This window comes from Alligator mississippiensis, chromosome 5, assembly GCF_030867095.1.
Source record: "Alligator mississippiensis isolate rAllMis1 chromosome 5, rAllMis1, whole genome shotgun sequence".
NCBI lineage: Eukaryota > Metazoa > Chordata > Crocodylia > Alligatoridae > Alligator > Alligator mississippiensis.
In genome coordinates, this window is record NC_081828.1 from 47555247 (window position 1) to 47576667 (window position 21421).

The 21421-nt window shown below is 45.5% G+C and overlaps 1 protein-coding gene across 1 annotated transcript in view; it reads right to left on the reverse strand.

The window, feature by feature from the left end:
* Positions 1-21421, reverse strand: part of ADCY10 (adenylate cyclase 10) — an 81142-nt gene that overhangs the window by 38148 nt on the left and 21573 nt on the right. The window contains exons 8-19 of the mRNA XM_059727659.1: positions 20287-20478; positions 19004-19125; positions 17744-17820; positions 17352-17541; positions 15476-15687; positions 14454-14607; positions 12615-12807; positions 9755-9845; positions 8751-9030; positions 6288-6424; positions 1689-1823; positions 393-674 (exon numbers count right to left, since the gene is read on the reverse strand). Coding sequence (XP_059583642.1) covers positions 393-674; positions 1689-1823; positions 6288-6424; positions 8751-9030; positions 9755-9845; positions 12615-12807; positions 14454-14607; positions 15476-15687; positions 17352-17541; positions 17744-17820; positions 19004-19125; positions 20287-20478 — 2065 coding nt within the window. The remainder of the gene's footprint in view (positions 1-392; positions 675-1688; positions 1824-6287; positions 6425-8750; positions 9031-9754; positions 9846-12614; positions 12808-14453; positions 14608-15475; positions 15688-17351; positions 17542-17743; positions 17821-19003; positions 19126-20286; positions 20479-21421) is intronic.

Genomic DNA, 21421 nt, shown 5'->3' on the forward strand with positions numbered 1-21421 from the left:
GCTGCAATAAAATAAGGTTTGTTTAAAATATTCTTGGGATTTTGTTTTATATTTTATATTTTAAAAGGGAAAAGAGTTAATAGTTATACTGAAATGAATGTCCCTTGTGACTTTATTGTGCAGTGTGATCTGAGATTTGGTTGTGTCAGCTGTGATCATAGAATAGGGTCCACTGATGGTGCATTTGTAAACAGCAAGTACGAAACCTACAGGCAAAAATATTTGATGATCTTTACAATCTACCCATCCTAGGCACTAGCCTGCATATTAGCAGGAAGGATTCACACAGCACTAGGCATAGTCCCCTAAGGACACAACCCAGAAACAAGTGAGATTTCAGAACTCTTTTGATAGCCACTCAGCATCTTTGCTCCCTTACTAGCTCCACTTACCTGTTTCTTTCCCTGTTAAATTCATTTTCCTTACAGGATCATAAATATCTAATGAGGATAAACCATGTTCCACTGCAATCTGGAATTCCCTTCCTTGATGGAAACACTTGAAGATGTTGGCCTCAACCAAGGCTGCCAGGGTCTGGATCATCTTATTCTTAGTCCATTCTGGGAGGATATGGAACAGCAGCTCCGTAGTGAAATTTTGCCCAATGACTGCTGCACACTTCACAACCATCTGCTCCGAAGGACTCATGTTGTCTATCTCAGCCAGTGCAATTCCTGCAAAAGAAAGTCACCCATTTCCATTTTGCTTGCTCCTGTGAGACAATGATTATGGTGGTGAGGGCATGGAAATCCTGACTGGATCCTTGTCCTCTTTATTCTTGACAACTAAACAGAGCTGTGAAAGCCCACTCTTCAATTGTCAATTGTGGAAGTTGCCTTCATTGGTTATAGGGAAACCATCCTTTTAACTTTTTTCCTGCCCATGATCCAGAACCCACTATAAATGGTCAGTCAGTTGATTTGACTGCAGGTTTATTAAGCAGACCATGTTATATTAATGCATGTAATTCTTTGTTCTTCATGAGTCTAAAAAGCAGCTTCCCAGAGTAATGGCATAATTCTGTGGCTCCAAAGTACCCTCAATCAGTGTGATCAGTGTCAGAAAAAAATGTCTTGGCTAAACACTTGAAAAAATTAAGCCAATCAAAAATAGTTTTGAATTCAAGTATTGAATTTGGTGGATGGTCTGGACAAAAAAAAATGTTGGAAAAATTCATAAGACTTGAAAAATTGTGTTTCAAGATGTATAAATATCTTGATTCAATATTTGAGGCCAAATTAGATGCAGTTTCTTTTTTTTTTTTAATTAGAAGTAAAACAATAAAGGTTTATTTAACCTCAAAGTGTGTGATTGTGCATGTACGTGTACGTTTCAACAAGAAAGGCAAAACATTTAACTATCTGGTCAACCCAAAGAAGAATTTTGCTCTACATCAAACTGGAAAATTAATTCCCTGCACAGTTTATATGGATTATTGGATTGGAGCCATGGAGTGATATCCAGAATACACAGGATTTTGCGGGGCTGGATCTCAAGATCCAAACTTATTCCCTAACAGGAAAGGTCAGTCTGTCTTTAAAACTCAAAATCACCCTTCTCTGCAGTGTTTCATACCTGCACTGTCTGCAGCTTTCAGGTTTCCATGCTTTCTAAGCTGCTATCCTTGAGAGGGCAGGGAGGAGCATTATACAGCCCCCAAATCAAAGAAGCCAGGCTCAGACCCTCACCTTTTAATGAAGGGGGAAGTGTTATATTCTGCAACTTCACATTCTGACAGATGGTACAAATGTATAACTCTTTCTCTGCGCTCTCTAAACTGATGGATGATGATGTTTTGAAGGTCATGCCTTTGACTGGATTGGCTGCATGGAGAGAAAAACAGAAAAAGCAAGACTGGGCAAGATCTGCAAGGACTGTACAGCCATTTTATTATACCTGTTGCCTGGAATAAATGCTATAAGTAAGAATGCAAGATGTTTCTTAGTGCAACCCCTTGTTTCCACCATTTTCCAAGTCATTTGATTGTTTGGCCCAAGCTTTCCATGTTTGGTCCTTGCTCACAGGTAGTTTCCAAAAGTCACAGACTAGATCAAGCATGTAGTCCATCTCATTTCATATTCTATCCTCACAAAATGCTTCCAAGGAGAGAGCGAACACTCCTTTATGGAAAATGGACAACAGGCCTGTGGAGGGAGTCTCATCTTGAATTCCAAGCAGTGAACACTGGGTTCATGTCCTGAAGGAGGACAGAAAGAGAACCCAAAGAGGTTCTGTCCTTTATGTCAGGGGTTGGCAGGCTATGGCCCATGGGTCAGATCCAGACTGCAGAGCCATTGGATCCGGCATGTGAACCTAGGTGGCTTTGGCAACATTCAGTGACAAGGGGCTTCAGTGGTGTTTATTTGCTGAGTGGCAAAGGGAAGCAGTGGCAATGGCAGTGGCAGGGTCATTCCAGCCATGGGAGGATCTAGAATGTTGAAAAGGCGGGGTGCAGATGAAGAGGTGCATCATCACATGTAAAACAACACATAATTTTTCTCCAATTAAAAATATACTAGAAGCTTTATTAATATACTAGGGGCCTATGGCTGCACTACTCAATTTAAGATTGAAGCAAAAAACAATTGGAATCATTTAAAAATGATTTGCACAGCTGTGAAATACAAGTTTCATTACTAGGTGCAGGTAACAGACAGCAGAATTTCAGAACAAAGTGTAGCTTGACTAGTGGAATATCAAGGCCATTAAAAAGAAGAGAGGGTCATTAACACCTGTGGAATTAAGAATTTAGAAGGGATCAGGTAGATTACAGTAAGCCATGAAGTCAAATGACTTCATCAGTACTTCCTAACTAGAAATGCTGCTACCACTGCCAGGAAATTGGTTTTAAACTTTGGGTAAGCAGGAATCTAAGGGGAAGAGGATGAAAGTGAACCCCCCTGGATCTGCTTGTTTCCAGCCCACCCACACAAAAAGTGAATGAATATTGCTCTATATTTTTATAGCTAGTGTAACTGCAGATGCTATTATAAATATCTAGCTCTTTGAAAGACTTTTTTTTCCTCAGCAATATGTCAAACCCACAGATTAATGATGTGATGTATAGAGAAATGTTTCCTTTAATGTTGTAAACCTGGATGTTACTAATAGTAGGAAATCAATTGATTAACAGCCAGTTAACCAATTGAGCCCTATCTGCCAAACGCAACCTTTTGCCATTCAGTGACAAACAAAAATATTCAGATAATCCAAAACTAACAAAGTTAGTATATAACAAAACAGTATAAACCAAAAAGAAAAAAATATAAGAATACAAAGTAATAATTTTCTTACCAAGTTTCCTTCCTCTACCTTCTCTCCAAGGTGGAGAGCAATCCTGCTGATTTTACACCTCTATTCCCAATGTGAGCTTTTGGAGTCTAACTTAAATAGTCTAGGGAGTAAGGGTGGAACGCTCAAGGAATCTCTCTCCTGAAGACCCCACAGAACCAGACAAAGCCAGTTCTTCAGTTAAACAAGGCTGAACATCCTAGGAAAATCCGACTCCTAGGACATTTGCCTCTTCTTTTGGACAACTAATTGGTACTAGCCCATAAATTGCTCATCTAACACACTTATGTGTTCCCCACTAGCTAAATTAAAGCTCATTAACACATTGGCTTTTTTTAGCAACTGTCAGAGATGTCTAGGAAAACAACCCTTGGCATAAGCATGCAATCAAATTGCATAATTCAATAACCATCAACGATATACTTAACTGAGCCTACAGTATGCAATTTATGTACAATCTTGTCTGTAATGTATGTAAGCAACTTGTATGTCAACAGTTGTTTTTGCATGTCATTGAGTCCCAGGTTTTATTATTATGAGAAGCTGTAACAATGCATTAAAAAAGGCATAGCAGAGAGCTGACGCCTATTATTAAGGTTGTTACCACATAGCATTATAACCCTCCTTTTCAGTGGTTTATAACACAATCCTAGTTTTTTTAGGATTTAAGCTCTGAGGTTGTCATTTTCCAGGTTTGGCTTTTGCTTTACACTGGGTACTTTTGAACCATTTGGTTTAAAATGGTACAGGTGTTTTGTCAATGGATTTTTCCCATTGTAAAACAAACAAAATACATGCTCTCATCTCTTTAGAACAGCTTTAGCAGCTCAAGAATTTGAAGTAGAAAAGGAAATTTGAACAGGGAAATTCACCTGAAGTCAAACAACTGTTTTTCAGTGAATCAATGAAAATCCACCTACATTTGTTGAAGTCATAGTAAAAAATAAACAGATTGTCTTGTTCATCTATGCAGTAGGATTTATTCCATGGGTAGTCACTTTCTTTCCTAACCACAGGATCTCCAAGTTCAGTTTCTGGCTATATTACACTGTTTCCAGGCTCATGTAAGCATCTGGTAATTTATTTTCCAAATCAACTGCACAGAAGTAACAGAAATTAGTTCCTCTTCCTGTTAGTATTTCTCAAACTATTCCTTGGCTGACAAAAAAAAAAACTAGGCTGGGAAATGAGAAAAAATGAGGTTTCTCCCCATTGTTTAGTATTAATCTTGATCAAGGCCTGAAACCCTTACCCTAGAAGGAGGCATATCCCCACATCATGTAATGGGAAAAAACTAAAGACAAGAGAGGCTGCACAAGGTCGTTTCCAGTACAGCAGAGAATAAGAGCCAAGTCATGTGGAGGGAGGTGAGAGGAAAACAGAGCATTGTGGGATTCTGGAGGATTTATACATGCCCTGTCCCTGTGCACACATAACAAGAAGTTAACTGTTCAAAAATAATAGCTCATTCCAAGAGGTTCTATTTTGGAGCACTTCAGCCAGTTTTGGAACATTTCAAAGGGCATATACATTTGTATAACTGGCCCTTTGAAGTGTTTCAAAGGCATTTGAAACATTTCACTTCTTACTTGTGTCCATACCCCGCCATAACCAGGGACAGAAGACAGGACACCTGATAGCATTCTACTGCTGCCAGAAAGCTGTTGCACATCGTGGATTTTTCAGTATCCTTTTCCCCCGCTTACGCTTGTAACCCGGGCAGTACTCCAAAAGGTACCCCTCTCCAATTGAAGGGATCAAAGCAGGTGCACAAGCACTGTGGGAGGTATAGGGACTCTCCTCCCCCTATAGAGCAGAGCCAGACCACCACTGGGGACTTAACCACACTTACAATCATTAATAAAAGACAGGGCTAACAAAATATAAAACACAAACAGCAAACAATACTGGTTGGGGAAATTTAAAAAGGCACAAAATACAAAGCGTTAAAGAAATATAGGGCCTAGGTACCTGGAGGAGGACAAAGGGGGAAATCACAATGGCCCCTTTCCACTGCAAGAGGAATTTCTCCTTGTTAGCTTGCTCACCCCAAGTCACCAAAGTTGGAACTTGAACTTAGATCTCCCATGTGGTAGGAAGGAACACTGCCACACAGCCACCAGTACTAGTATGGCTCTAAGCTGCTAGGGGTCTTGACCTTCCTAGAGCCCGGCCTCACATCGAGCTGCCTGGTCTCTGATTAGAGAAGCTGGAAGCCAAGCTGGGAACCTCTCACGTCGCTGCTCAGGTCCTTGCTGAAGCAGGAAGCCTCTTCTGCTGGCCACAGCCTCTCGTAGGGGATCCTGGAGCCCAGCAAGAAGCCTCTCCTGCTGGCCACACGCCGTGCTGCTGAGGGTCCAACTGCTGCCTGCTGGTCCTGCTGCTTCAGGCTCTTCTGGGGCAACTACTTCTGCCCCGTTGGCTCAGCTCTTGCCAGCTCTTTGAAGCTCCTTCCTCATGGTCCCTCACTGGTCTCCCCCCTGAGTCAGCCGTGCTGCCCCTTTTATCCCCCTCCAGGTGACCCAAGGGGCCAATCAGGGGACATGAGGGGTGAATCTCTGGGGCCTGATTGGTGAGGAAAGAGAATCCCAAGTCCTCCAATCATCTTTTACCCCTTCAAAACCCTTGGGCCAAATCATTACCAGATTGGTGAGGAAAGGGAATCCCAAGTCCTCCAATCATCTTTTGCCCTTTCAAAACCCCTGGGCTAAGTCACTGCCAGCTAGCCCGTCACACACTGATGACCTTCCCCTTGCCCCCCACCCCCACCTCCATCTCTCTCTCTCTCTCTCCTTTCTAGCCAACTCAGTTCTCCTTCCTTTTTACATTTTCCCAAGCACCCTCATTTTGTTTTCTGCTTTCCCTGAACCCCACCGATCAGTGGTTAACAAATGTCCAAAGAAGAGGTAAGAAATACTATGGAGGATGAGTTATTCTCTTGAGTACAATATAAAATGGTTCACAGCATGTGAAAAAGTAAATGAGGAGGAGCTTACTAAAAAGTCTCTCCCACTCATCTTCTATTTCTTCCTCTTCATCCAGCACATGGAACATGAGGGCATTGTGTAAATAGAGGTTCCGTAGCAGCTCTTCACAATAATATGGGATTCCATGGCTCCTTTGTATCAAGAACCTAAAGAGCGGTGAAACGGTCCTTTACTGATCCAGTACAATAAAGGAATGAAACACATTTCAGGTGATAGAAGCCACTTTGAAAATGTTGCTCCGAGTGTGCACCTTTTGGATTAAACCTCCATTGCAAGGTTGTCTACTATTGCAGGGTATTGAACTTGGTGACCCAGGCAGTCCACTCCCCTCATGTTCCTAGGAAATCTAAGCAGTCCTGAAGATACAGAATGTTTCCTAGACTAAATAAGCAGCAGAATTAGGGCAGGGAATTAGCCTCTTAGGAAAACAACTTCATATTAATGAGATAATGAGTTTAAATACAATGAGCCATATCTTTTGCTGGTGTAAAGTCAATGGAAACAGGCCAGCCTATATCACCTTATGGTTTGGGTCCTATTTTTTTAAGCGTATAAACCTATGTATCATTAAAAAATTTTGCACTTCAGCTTACCACAAATGAAAGCACTGATGGCATTTGTACACATGCTTGCGCCGCAGTGCTGGGCGCTTTTAAAAGTGCCCAGTGCTGTGGCGCGTGCATTTGTATAAAAGGCGAAATGTACATCAGCACTAAGAAAATGGCAGCAGCACATTTTTTAAATAAAACATGTCAAAAGTGTTTTAGTTCAAAAGCACACCGCTGCCATTTTCTCAGTGCTAACACGCATTTCGTCATTTGTAGAAATGCATGCAACCAACACCAGACATGTCAGATTGTGTGCAGAACAGACTTGATTAATCGAGTCTGCTCCAACATGCTGGAGATCCAGCACGTTGGAGCAGACAAATGTGTGTGTATAAATGTCCTGAAAGCTTAGATCAGCTCTACTACCTCATCACTCAGTGAATACTACATTTGGCCCCACAAAGTTCTAAGCCTTCATTACTCTCCTCTAAGATTTTCCTTCAAATGCCTGTCTTCCTTCTCCCATTGTACTGCCCTATTGGCAGGAAAACATTTCCCAATAAATTGCATCTAGTCCAGGGATGGGCAAAATGGCAGATCCAGCTGGCACCCAGACTCCATTTCCAAGTAGCCCCTGCCCAAGTCGCTGCAGTCAGTTTCCTTGGAAACCCCAGGAACAGCATGGCCATGACAGCATGGGTCCAGAATGTCCAGGGAGACTGGCCCCAGCAGCCCTGGCAGAACATGTGCCTGGACAAGGAGCTGCTGCGGGGATGGGACCAGGGTTAGGATCTTGCAGAAATGACAGCATGGTCCGGAGCTGGAGCAGAGCTGCGATCTGCTGCCTGCACACCCTGCCAGGGCACAGCTATGATTCATTGCCTGCATGCTGCCCCTGCCCAGGGTATGTGGGCAGCAGATCACAGCTCTGCCCTAGCTCCAGACCACACTGTCACTGCTGCAAGACCCCTGCTGCAAAGCAGCTCCCCAGCTCAGCCGCGTGCTCTGCCAGCACTGCTAAGGCTGGTCTCCATGGAAACCCTGGCCCCACACTGTCACAGCCCCACCACTCCTGGGGTCTCCATGGAAACCAACCACAGCAATGCGGGCAAGGCTTCTGGGAAATGGAGTCTGCTGCAGACCCGATCGGGACCATGGGCCAGACTTTGTCTGCCCCAGTCTAGTCCCTACCTTGTCTTCTTTCAGATCTATTTCTAAAGCTCCCTCTGCCACTACATCCACAAAACAAGATTCTCAAATTCAAAAGGTACTTGAGTTTGTGTTCACTTGTATGTTGTTGAAAGTCAAGATCATGTAGCATGAGAAAGACCCTAGGTACGTTGGACTTCTCCCAGCTGTCTTATCACCGATTCCTTCCCACGAGGGACAAATGGCTGTTAGGATTAAGGAGCTTTGGGAGCAAGGAGTACACTTCTCCTTACAACTCAATATCATCCCTGTAAGTCACAAATAACTGTGCCTTTCTGTTTATTTTCATAAGCATTGCAGAACAGTAGCTGAAAATCTAAGATTCCTCTTCCTCATCTGCCCTTTGAAGCTGCCCCATTCTGTGCTCCTCCTCAGCAAACTGTTCTAGCATTTCCCAGACCAACACGGACTTCCACCTAGCAAACATTTTGTCATGTACTTTGAAGCCAGAACCATACAAGGCAGTGACAAGACAATTTCTCACTGTCTTGGCTTTTCCCTGGCGGGAGCAGCACACACAAGTATAGTTGTACCAAAGATGTACTCTGGGGTGCTATGCTGTTTGACTGTCCTGACCCAGCTCTCCTGGGTCCTACAGACACAGACACTTTATCAAGAGCACTGGGGTTCCTCGTCTACGGCCCTGCACCCATTTGTTTTGCTAAGGCAATGTGGCTTACTACTGAGATCACAGAGCAAGTATTTTGTTACTTACGTTTCTAGTTCCCTAGGGATACTAACTACTCCAAGATCCTGGCAAGCTTTCTGCAGGATCACAGAAGGTTTCAGCTCCCTCAGCTGAACATAAGTGGTTTGGGGGCTCTTTATGATGTTTACTGCAGAGGGGCAAGGCTGCCGTGCTCTGTAGTGGAAAGGTGATAATGCCATGATCATAAAGATTGGGACCTTGGAGAGCAAGTTTTCCAAATATTCCCAGGAGGCAGAGTCAATGAACTGGGCTTCGTCAATGACAAAAATGAGAAGGTCTTTCTTTACTGCCTGAAAAAGAAAAACAAAGAATCCCCAAATAAGGTGTTGCTTCAATGCTGAGGAGTTTGTATTCAGACCTAGACCGGGATGTAAGGCTGTCATAAAGACCACCCCAACTCTTGTGACTGCTACTTCAACTATGGGGTGGAAGAGCAGCTGTAACACCCTTTTGTTGATTAGATCAAGTACTGGGATCTGCATAAAAGTGAATCTATGGTCCCTCCTTTGTTCTACTCCTAAACCACCCTCATAGTGAAGGTTTCAGTGTTCACCTCACTGCAGCCATATAGCCCACTGGCCCTTCCCCACTCATGCAGCCCCATATGTGAGGCTTAAGTGGGTAACATACCTCCCCTAATTATACTTTATTTGCTACTATGGGGGTGTGGATTGTATGGGAGACAGAGGAGAACCAAGCTCTCAGGCAAAGGCTAGAGCCAATTTAACAGAATATCCATGTAGTAAACTATGTTGGAAAAGAGGTCAAGTAACCCTCTACAAGAAGACATCTGTCCAGCTCCAGAGAACATGGCCTCTAATTTTATATATGCTTGAGTGAAGATTTGTAATGGGAATTAGAGTAGGGGCCATAAGGAGGGAATGCTTAAACAAAGGGTACCAGGTACAACCATATTTCTAGCCTGCTGACACACTGTTCACTAGCAGAATCTAAAATTCCTAATGCAGGGTCAGGATGTTACATTGCTGTTTCATGATGGAGCAGATTACTCACTGTCTGTAGTATTTCCATAAGAAATTTTTCCATTTTTATTTTTCTTTCTTCACTGTCCATTTTAGAAACCTCCTCGGAGATGGGAAACTAGTCAGAACATCAGAACAGTTAGTTACAGACATGGTATTTCTGCCAAACATATATACATTCAGCAGAAGAGGCTTGAGGGAAAAGTCCCTCAGCTTATGGAGATCCAAGTGTTATTCCCAGTGTCTACCCTTTTACACAGGAACTACACAGTATAGAGTATGAGGAGCTGTGGGTTTCACCATCAGTCTAAAACCAACACAGCTGAACAGTGAAGCTACCAATAGTCCTGCTCTCAACTGGGGGATTATAATAGGAAGCCAAAGGCTGCTGTTACTAAAGAAGAGATTTTTTAACTGAAGGAAAATGTTTCATCTCCCAAATCAAATCAGCCAAATCAATTCCAAATCTGTGTGAATCATCCAAGAACCATATGTGGCCCTGCTAACAGCGAGTAGCCTCCACACCAGTCTGGGACTTCAGATACTTCCAAATCCTTTGGCAGGCATCCTATGTGCAGGCCCAAGCCCAGAGACTTGGGGCTCAAAGGCCTCCAAGTTTCACTTGCCTTCGACTGTATGGCTGCAGGAGCAAGCTAGGGAGAAGTCTCCCATTTCCATAAAGTCTGGGTGTAGCTGAGATCCTCCCACTAGAAGCTGGATTGGGAAGCTAACTATGAGGCTCTCGTAGGGAGTCTCATCCACAAGCAGACAAAGGTACAACCCTCCACTACACAGTGCCATTTTAATTGCATTACCTCAGTCAGAGTATTTCCCCTGTCAGGTAAGTAAAGAGGAGATTGCCAGCAGCAAAGTCCAGCAACAGCCAGGGAGCAGGGAAAGCCAAATGTTAGAATTAGCTAAATCAGGGGTGGGCAAAATACGGTCTGTGGGCCACATCCAGCCCACAAGGCCATTTTATCTGGCCTGCGGGGCCCCTAAAAAAATTTAGAAAATTAAAAGTTATCTGTCCTTGGTTCCTGTCAAAGATGATAGGAACCAAGGGCAGTAGGACCAAGGGGAAGCCCTGGATGGCTTCTTCAACAGCAGGACCTGCCTGGCCCCGGCCCCACCCCCGCAGCTGGAAGCCCCAGGAGGGGCTTCTGGCCTGGGACCATGTGGCTGCCCTGGTGCAGGAAGCTCAGGTAAGTGGGGGGAGGGCAGGAGACGAGCTGCTGCAGAGCATGGGGAAAAGTGGCCCCTCCCCCGCCCCATATCCAGAGCTCCCTGCTGCAGCTACTCGCAGCTCCCTGCTGCAGCCACTCGCAGCCCGCAACATCAGCTGCAGCCCACCCACTTGCCATGCCAGGCAGTTTGCTGCTGCTGCCCAGCGCGCGAACTCCAGGTGGGCAACAGCAGCCAACGCTGCCTGACGTGGTAAGCGGAGGGGCCACAGCTGCTGCTGCCATGGCACAGACCCAGTGGGCAAGCCCAGAGCTGGCATGGGGCCCAGGCTGGCAGCGGGGTGGCTTACAAGCTGGTGCTGAGTGCAGGGAAAAAGTGGCCCCTCGCCTGCCCCGTGGCTGGTGCCCTGTGCTGTAGCCATTCGCAGCCCACGTGGGGCTGTCTGTGCCTGCTCCGGACAGCCCTACATGGGCTGTGAGTGGCTGCAGCAGAAAGCGCCGGCCACAGGGCAGGCGAGGGGCCGCCTTTCCTCCACGCTCAGCACCAGTTCCTTCTCTGCCAGCAAACAGGGGGTTAGGGCTGTGTGCTGCCCCCCGCCTGTACCGCAGGACTGGGGGGCACTGGGAGCAAGCAGGCGTGGGAGCACAGAGCCCACACCTGTGTCCCAGGGCCAGTGCCAGCAAGGCCCAGAGCAGGGCAGCAGGGGTACAGGGTCCTGGCTGGTAGGGACTCTATGGAGCTGGGCCAGCTCCCCCCTCTCCCTGCTGGTGCAGCCCAGCCTGGCTCGACAGACCCCTGCCAACCTGTGCCCTACTTTGGGCCCCACCAGTGCTGGCCCTGGGACACTGGTCCCAAGATGGTAACCAGGGGTGGTGGGGCACCTGTCAAGGGGTGGGGCTACCTATGTGGCCCTCCACAGCTTGCCACAACTTGGTAAGCAGCCCTCCACCCAAAATAATTGCCCACCCCTGAGCTAGATGCAGCTGTGCTGGAGAGAGAGGGTCAGCTGATTAGAAGGGGCTGCACTTTGAGATATTTAAAAGCCCCATCTCTCCAAGGGGTAAGGAGAGACTTCAGAGGGAGCTGAACTCCCCAGAGGACGGGAGGGTACCTGGGAGACCCTAACCAGCACTGAATGCCTGAAACAGAGAGCAGTGAGAGCCCCAGGGGGCAAGGGCTGAGTTGACCCGGGTTTGTTTACCCTGAGAAGGAGAGGGTTTTGTTAATATGGTTGCATGCTTTTTTTTTCCCCTTATGTGTTTACCCCAAGCAGGGTGGGCTTGTGTTAATATTGTAGCTTCCTTTTCACGTTCTCGTTTGAACCAGTGGAGCGGGCATGGCTAGAAAGAGATGACAAGGCGGCCATAGAGTGCTACAGAGGCATGGTAATCAGCCCTGCCAGGAACAGAAACCCAAGATGGAGAAGGGCAAATTGCCTGAACCAGAGAGAGGGTAGAGAGGAGAGTCTGAGGCTGGAAAAGCCAGATCCCCCAGCCTGGGAAGGGTGAACCTAGTTAGGCTCCAGCCAGGAGGGCATGACATCTGCCATGATATATTTCATGAACATTCACACTGTGGTCCAGTGTGCAATTTCAAGGCAAAAATAAAAAATGGTGTAATATAGAATCAATGTGAACCTGGGTAAAGAAGGACAATCAATTCCACAGGCAAGCTCTTTCTTCCAAGTTAAGATTTCCACTATTACCTTAACAAGAAAGAGGTTATTCAGGAGGCAATAGCAGGTCTCATCTGCCACATCTCGGAGTTTGCTTTGGAGGGTGTGCTGTCTTGCATCATAAGATTTACAGGCATCAATCCCCAAGAACATGGCCATGAGTGCCCGGATGCCAAAGAAGTTCTGATTCACGTTTATCTTCGTCAGTTCCATAGCAACAACTCTGCAGAGTTAAAATGAAAAGGACTAAGAAATCTCTACCAAGAAAAGTCAGAGCATTCTGAGAGAGAATTGTAGATGCACAAAACTATTGCTTATTACAAAAACATCTAGACATACATAGCAATAATAACACTTCTCCTGAGCACTTTTCAGCTGTGCACATTACAAAAGAAGTTTGTGTCACTGTTCCCAATTCACAGATGGGGAAATAGAGGTATGGCAAAATGAAGTGATATGCTCAAGGATTACCCACAAGAAAGTAGAAGAGCTGGGAAAAGAACCCAGGTCTTCTAAGTCCACAAACAGAGCTCCACTGAGTAGGTGCCACTGTCTGCTCACAAAGAAACCTTCAGACTGAAGAAGGAATAATGGAAGTAGGTTTCTTCAGCCCTTTACAATTCATCTCCAACAACTGCAAAAAGTTTTTCCCCTGATTTTCTTCATAGATGAAAGACGGGAGATATATTTCCTCCATGTCTGGTTAAAATAACCAGAGCTCAGTCCCTAATTTATTACCTTTTGCTTTCATATGAGAGATGCAAGATTAACAGCCCTAAAGTGATCTCTAAACACAGAAAAGACTTGATCAAGTAAATCAACTGAAGGAAAAGCCAGGTAATCAAAAAGCAAGATAGGTTAATTCTTTGAAACATAGAAGTGCCTGTCCAACCATAACAACCACAAAAAGTGCCTTTCCAAACTTCTCAGATTGCCTTATTTATTGAAATGAGTGCAGTAATTTGGTATTGGAGTGCATAGTGAGACCATTTGTTTAATCTTCCCTTTGACTGCATTGACAATTCTGGTATGTGAAATATTTGAACTAAACAAAAATTACAGAATCTTCCCTACCTTTGTAAAAGGTATATTGAAGTCAACAGAAGCCGGGATTGTAATGAGGTCAGGTCAGAACCCTGGACCCAGCCAGTCTCTATCAAAAGATCAAGGCAAACCATCCCCAAAACAAGAACCACCTGCTTCAAGACCAGAGCAGTGCCCTAGTCTCAGCTGGGCTGAGTGAGACAGTCACAGCAGCCAATCCCCCCTGAAGCCACAAGCAGCAGGCCACACCTGCTCCAGCCCTTAAAAGCCAAGCCTAGACCACAGTGTCCTTGTCTGGGTGAAGGTGAAAGTTTTAGCTCCTGACCTTCTGTATGTTTCCTTGCCAGCTTTTTGGTTTTGATTCTAGCTTTTGACTCTGGAAAGACACTTTGAACTTAATTCCAGTTCCTTGCTCATAATTCTGGTGTGACCTTTGGCCGTGGCTTTTGGTTTTTGATCCTGGGTAACACTCAGTTTAACTTGTCTCCCTTCTGACCCTGGCTCATCCTGACTTTGGCTACAGCTTCAGAATCCAGTTCTGACATCCGGCCACTCTGGATCCAAGTTCCCTAAGGAGCCAACTTAGACTATACTTGCAGTTTGGATAACTAACCTAGGCTAGACCAACCATGCCCTGGCACATAACAGACGTCAGCTTTGGTCCAAAGAGAAAAGTGTCTGGGAACTTCAGTCTGTGCCAGAACCCAAGACAGTCCACATCTTTGGCGTTACTGAAGTTTTTGCAGAAACACCACAGCTTTTGAGCAAGGTGAAGAGGCAAGGTGTGTGGGGAAAGTATATGGAAGTGAAGCTAAAGTCACTTACTTATGTCCAGCTTCCATGCCTAAATGGGCAATTTCAGTAAGCAGCTGACTCTTTCCATAGCCCATAAGACCCTCAAACATTATAACACAGCCTTCTGTAGAACCCATGAACTTTTTCAATGAAGTCTGAAAGAGATTAATCTCTTTTTCCCGGCCTGCAAAAGAAAGTAAGTGAGCAGAGGGAGTGGCTTTAAGAAAGTAAAAAATAGTGCAGGTCCCTTCCCCTCCCTGCTTAACAGTAGCAGCACATTTTCACGCTAATCTGAAATCCCTACATAAGCCACTGACTCATTTTTACCTCTGCTGAAATCCTTGTCCATCTGCTTTTCTGCATTCATCTTGACTACAGGAACTTCCCTCTCTATGGTCCCCCACAAGCCTGCATTTGAGCAGAATGCTGTTCCTCCCTCTCCCCTACACACACAGAGTGCCCCCCCCCCACCCCTTCTTAGACAACTTGTTCAGCCCAGATACCAGTACAAAGTATCCTTCTTTACATTTTTTATTCAGCCTGTTTCACAGATTCTTAGCTACACTCATCAAACTTAGTGTAAGGAAGTATAATACACAATCCTTCCAGCTTCACCTGAAAGAGAGTGAGTGAGGTGGTAGGAGGGTACTCTACATCTGCATCTCTTTTTCAGGGCAATTAAATTAAAATCTAGAGATGTGACAGGGCTTGCCCCTGTCAAGGGTCTGGGGTTTTGCAGTAAAGTGAAAAGATGCTAGTACAAAGGGAGCGGATCTGAAAAGTAAAAAGTGCCTGTGTTATGTACTGTTCATTATCCTGCAGTTTCACTCCAGTTACAGGATTTGTATCTATGGATGTTCTAAATACATCTTGGAGGTTCTTTCATTTCTGAGTGGCCCCTATCAGGGTCACCTAATTATCAGGGAGCAGTTTTCCTGTATCTATCTCTTCACTACTCCCATAAGCCTCTGGTATGCTCTTCTCAGTGCCAGCAAGTACTTTAATGGTTAATGATGATAAAAAAGTGTTTCAGAAAAGTTAGGTGCACCTACCCAACAAGGGATAATACTCAGAGCGCTCCGTGGTGAGAGTTGCTTTCCCAATTGTCCTGCAACAAGAAAGAGAAAGGAAAGAATCAGTTAAAGAGATAAAATATTCATGGTCAGAATCAACATGGCTGAGATGCTGGCAGGTGCCTTCTCTGTGAATCCATGTTCCCCACTTCACTTCCATAAAAGTTTTTGTTTTTCTTTCTTTTCTGCAACTGGAACTCAAGTTGAGACAGAGGTGAGAAAATGTCATGGAAATTCCCTTCAGAAGAGCATTAGAGAAACCTCAAGAAGCCTAATGACCGTGGTGTAATGAGAGGCTCTAAAAACTGTTACAGTAAAAAAGAAAGCAGGGAGACTGGAGGCATGAGAAAGAAATGAGGTACAGCAGTATACGTGTCCCTTTGCTATAAACACCATAGCACCCAGTAGTTCAAAAAGGTGAAAAATAATTCTGAACTGGATATGAGAAGGAGAAAAGAAACAAGTAAGGACAGGCAGACTTCTTTAAAGCTTGCAAAGGAAAAGATAAGGAAAATAAAAACTAGAGAATCATTTAATTTTAGCCAGAGGGTATAAGCAAAATAAGAATTCTTATAAAAACATCAAGGAAAAGAAAGTGAAGACATTATTAAGCAGGAAAATGGGGGAAAAAATCAGTGATGATTCTTAACTACTGAACAACTCTTTAAAATAACTATTTGGCAATAAATGCACTAACCAGCACCCTATTCCTGCAAACTGGTCCACACACTTTTGAGATAAGTGAGGGTCTGTCCACAAGGAGAGACTTCCAGTAATGGAGCCTTGGGTATGGACAGTGAGAAGGTTGGAAAGAGGTTGTATAAAAAAAAAACCAGTGATAAAATCAGGGGCCAGGATATATGGAAATATTGAACTGGGGCAAATTAAAAGGTCAAGATGCCATGGGTAGAGTAGATTACTATTATGAATGGTGTTGTTTTAATTTAAACACAAACAATAGTGGCACTTTTAAAAAAGGCTCCATATTAACACTTAAAGTTATCGTAAAAGACTGAAAACACCAACCCAGTAAAATTACTGAAGTTTTCTAGGAACAAGTCAGTAATAGTCCCAAGCTTCCCACATCTTCAGTAGAGACCTGGACCAACAAGGACCAGGAGTAACCTTCACAATCAGGTAATGCAGTGGTGCTAAAAAACAAAACCAAATCATGGGCCGGAGTTTTGAGTCACTACTGAAGTTTAAATGTAGATGCTATCCAGCCAGGATAGGACAGAAAAGACCATTCAACAGTGTCCTAGCACTTTCTGACCTCAATTAACAAGTGGAATTTGATTTTTGGAAGAGTGGCATACATAGGTATAAGTTTAGGAGTTTGGGCCTTTTCGCATACTGCTCTCTTCAATTTTTAAAACTCTTGCTGGACTCTCACACCTTCTGGAGACTTTACTTTTGTTCTTTATTTTCTTGTTTTTCTTAATTTCCCCTGAAAATCATTTGGGCCAAGACTAATAGTCTATTCTCTGCCTATGGAGAGACATGCAAAGCTTCACCAGGTCTCTTGATAAGGGACACTACATGTACTGTTAGACACTTTAGACACAGAGATATGCAAATCTGTTCAGTGTCTTAACAATTCCCTGTGCTTTGCTGAAGAAGGAGCTGGCTGATTCAATGACTGACAGCTGCCTTGAGCTGATTTTCTATGGAATAAAGAATTTTGGAGAGGAAATACCCTGGCCTGGCTGAGTGGTAATATTCTAGATTCAGAGAGAAACAGGGCAGCTTGAGTATTTGATCAGCCCAGACAACATCTAATATCCCCTTTGTATTAATTGAAAGAATTTGCCCTTTTCATCAGCCCTGCCCCACTTAGGTAAAAGGTGACACTTACGTCTTCTCACTGATGCCAAGATAATGGTAGACCACACCAGGATTTGCAACTCCTTTCATCTCTGTCTGAGGGAGCTCCTTGAAGAAGTAATTGGGCAGCCGGGAGCTGGTATAGGTAGTTGCATCACAGGATACTACCCCCGGATAATACATCATCATCCGGGCAGCAAGATTCACCTTCTGGCCAATTACTATGTTGTGGGAAAAGCAAGAAAATGTGCACAAAAAAAAGGCAGGTAAAATCAAGAGCCCCACCTCACTTCCCTATGCCACAAGCTTCATATACACACGTGCACACACACAGATATCTGTGGTGCTACTGGCAGGCATGCATCCTTACATGAAAACAGGGAGGATGGTGAGCAGATACAGCATCAGATAAACATATTGTACCTGTGTATTCATGTCTGACACGATGGCCAACCACGCCACAGAACACGGGCCCACTGGTAACCCCGATGGAAACTAGCCTGGTACACAACGAGAGCAAGGTGAATTCAACCATCTCTAGTGTCCTATCCCTTCTGTTCCGTTCTCCCTCCTCACTCCCACTCTGCTAGTGTTAATTGTACAAACTACCCCTTGATCAGCCAGTAGGACCCACTGTGGCCAAGACAGCTCTGTGTGGTGCTTCAAAAGGAATAGGGAGAGAAAACAAAGAACTTCTTGTACTTTCCCAAACACAGAGATTGCCAAGTGCTGAAAGGAACCAAAGTGAATGGCATCACAGCCAGGCCCATGCGCTCACCAGCTCATTCCAGCCCAAAGGACACCTATGTCCATCTTCTACAGGAGTGACTGCAGGCTTTTAGAATTGCCCAAGGCAGTGTCTCTTTGATGGCTCCTTTTCTTGTAATGCTACTATTTCAGGGCAGCAGCTGACCTTCACTGCCTTTTATGGAGCAGGGGGTAAAGCTCCGGCTGAAAATTCAGGAAATATTCACATTGGCTAGACATGCTCATCTGTCCACAATAAAAATTCTACATATTCACCACCCCTACTCAGGTGGAGAAGTGGTGAGATGGACAGTGTTCTGGTTTTTTGCCTTGCTTTGTCTATCTGTCTGTTTTTATGCTGTGCCCATGACTTTGATAATTAAATGAATGAATGAATCACAAGGCATTTCAAGTATGCACATAACAAGTTGCTTCTCTGAGAACATAAGCTGCAAGATGCCTATTCCTGTCATTTAATTCCTTTTGCATAAGACTGGTTGAACTTCCCTAGCTTTTAATGGACTTCTGACCTGCAAAAGGGAGTATTTGGTAACTGGACAGGGCACAGGATGGCCTCTGGCTGTAATGTATGGCCATCTGGAAGTCAATCGGTTCTTTCCACTGAGTGGTAGGTAAAGCTCACAGCAAGAAAAAACAGTCATCAAGCAGGCTCTGTCTTCTGTGCACATAAAAGCATCATGCTAGAGTCACATTGTGTAAAGCAGCATGTAGCTTTGGTAGATGGCCAGAATCATGTAGCATGGGAAAGTCCTGGGGTGTGCTGGACTAATCCCAGTGGTCTTGTCACTGCCCCCTTCCCATTGACAACTAACTGTATGGATAAGGGAGTTTGGGGGGCAAGGGGTACCCTTCTCCTTGTAACCCAATAGCACCCCTCTAAGCCACCTGGATAACTAACTATACCCCCCTACTTACTTTATTTTCATAAGCATTGCAGAACAGTACTTGAAAATTTTAAATGCGCTGTCCAAGGCATGGGTGGTCTCATCTGGCTGCTTGTCTCCAGGAAGTCCAAACACACACAGGAATGTGCAACCCTATTGGGGAGGGAAAAGGGTGAGAGTATTTTTATTTCAAGTAGCAAATGAGTAATAATATTTGTGACAATTAGTTTGCTTCACTGGGACCCAGCTCACACAAAACAGATTCCATTGACCTCTCTTTTTCATCCTAAAACCAACAGGAACATCACACAGGTTCCCTCAAACTGCTCCAGGATGGCCTTCCATCTCCTAAAGATGAATGCTTTGTAGGGGTATGCAAAGCAGGCCCTAGTAGATTTGGATTTGGCCCGAATCGGGGACAGTGATTCAATTAATTGATTCAGATCGCTGTCCCCGATTCAACCAAATCCAAATCTGAAGATTCGATGCTGATTCAGAGAATCAGTGATTTGGACATAGACACAGCTTTAAACTTTTTTTCTACATACCTTGAAGTAGCAAGTGCAGCTTGTGAATGCTGGGATGCTGGGGCACATGAAACATCCCACAGGAGCTCGCAGGGACCCTCTACGTGTTCAGCGGTGAACCTGGAAGTGGACCGAAAGTGCTTCCAGTCCACTTTTGGGTCTGCCAGGGAACGCACTGGGGGGCCTCCCCAGACCCAGGAGGCACCAGTCACTGAGCCAGTCTACTTCTGGGTCTGCTGCCAAGCACGCTGGGGAGCCCCCCACGCTCCTGTGGGACACTACATGCACCCCAGCATCGCAGCATTCATGAGCCCCTGCTACCTAGAGGTATGTAGAAAAAATATTAAAAGCTGTGTCTATCCCCGAATCTTTCTGAATCGATTTAGACGGTTCTGATTCAATTTGGAGAGATTAAAGGGTCCTCTGATTAGATTTGGATTTGGAGATTCGGCCACTGAATCGGGCTGAATCTCCACCAGATCGAATCAGGGACTGAAGCTTCACACAGCCCTAAAGCTTTGCATTTGAAAACTTGTCTAACTTTATACCATCTATGCAGTTGGACCAATAGAAGATAGCACCCAAAAAAATCCATTCTTCTCCCACCATCTCCTCACACTCAGTTTCTCCAGGATTGAGCTGCTTCTTAGTCCTCCTGGTGCCTCCCCTCCACTTCCTTTCTCCAACTGTCTTGACAGTTCCAGTCCCTGCCCTGCCTCCTTGTCCCAGCTTCATGTTTGCCATTCTGTGCCTGAAAGACTGGAAAGTCCTGGATGCTCCTACGCACTTTGTCAAACATGAAGACTTTATTGATTTTGCCTCTGTGGGAGTGTATGAGCTCTGCAATACGTAAACTGGCATCCTGGATGGCCTTGCTTAGATGCAGTGTGCTGGCGCTTTCATCAAATTGAAGGTTTACAAAGACAATTGTGACCGGTCGAAGCTCAGATAAATATTCCAGCGGCTGATTATCATCAATCTGGAAGACAGAAACAGGAAGTACTCAACAATCTATGCTCCCGCTGGGCAGAGAGTTGTTTGTTAGTCCATACCCCTAACCCAGATGGGCTGACTGAACTTAGCTCTGGGTGCTAACTCTGAGGTGGGCAAAATACGGTCTGTGGGCCAGATCCGGCCCACAGCGAGTCTTTATCCTGCCTGCGGTGGGTTCCTCAGTTCCCTGGCCCAGGCACAGTCTATCCGTGGCATGTCCTGCTGCCTGTGGGCATGCAGCAGAACTGGGGTGTCTCCCCAGCTGGACTGCCTATCTAAGCAGCCCAGGTGGCAGGTGACTCCTTTCGCTGCCACCACCACCAGCCCCAGCTCTGCAGTATTGGTGGGGACCTGTGCTGCACAGCTCAGACCCCACGTACCCCATGCCTGCTCCAGCCTTTCCTGCCCAGGCTCAGCAGCTGCGGTTTAGGAAAAAAAGCTGTTGTACAAAACAGGGGGAATGTGGCCCCTCCTTGTCCCGCTGCTAGCAATTCCCTACTGCAGCCACCCGGAGTCTGCATGGGGCTGCCCTCTGTGCTGCCACCACTACCCCACACGGCAGCAGTGGCAACACAGAGCAGACGCAGGGCAGCCCAGTGCGGGCTCTGTGTGGCTGCAGCAGGAAACTGCCGGCAGTGGAAGGGGGAGGGGGTTGCTTTCCCCCCCACCCTGAGCAACAGCTTTTGTCCCATGCTGCTGCTGCTGAGGCTGGGCAGGCAAGCCCAGAGCAGGCTCAGGGTGCACAGGGTCGGGGCTGTGCAGCATGGGGCCCCACCGATACCGAGGGGCTGTGGCCATCAGCTGAAAGGAGCTGCTGCCACCTGGGCTGTGTCTAGAAAGGCAGTCCAGATGTGGAGGCGCCCCAGCCGTGCTGTGTGCCCAAGGGATGGCAGGGTGCACCACAGCAGGTGGTGCGAAGCATGCGCAGG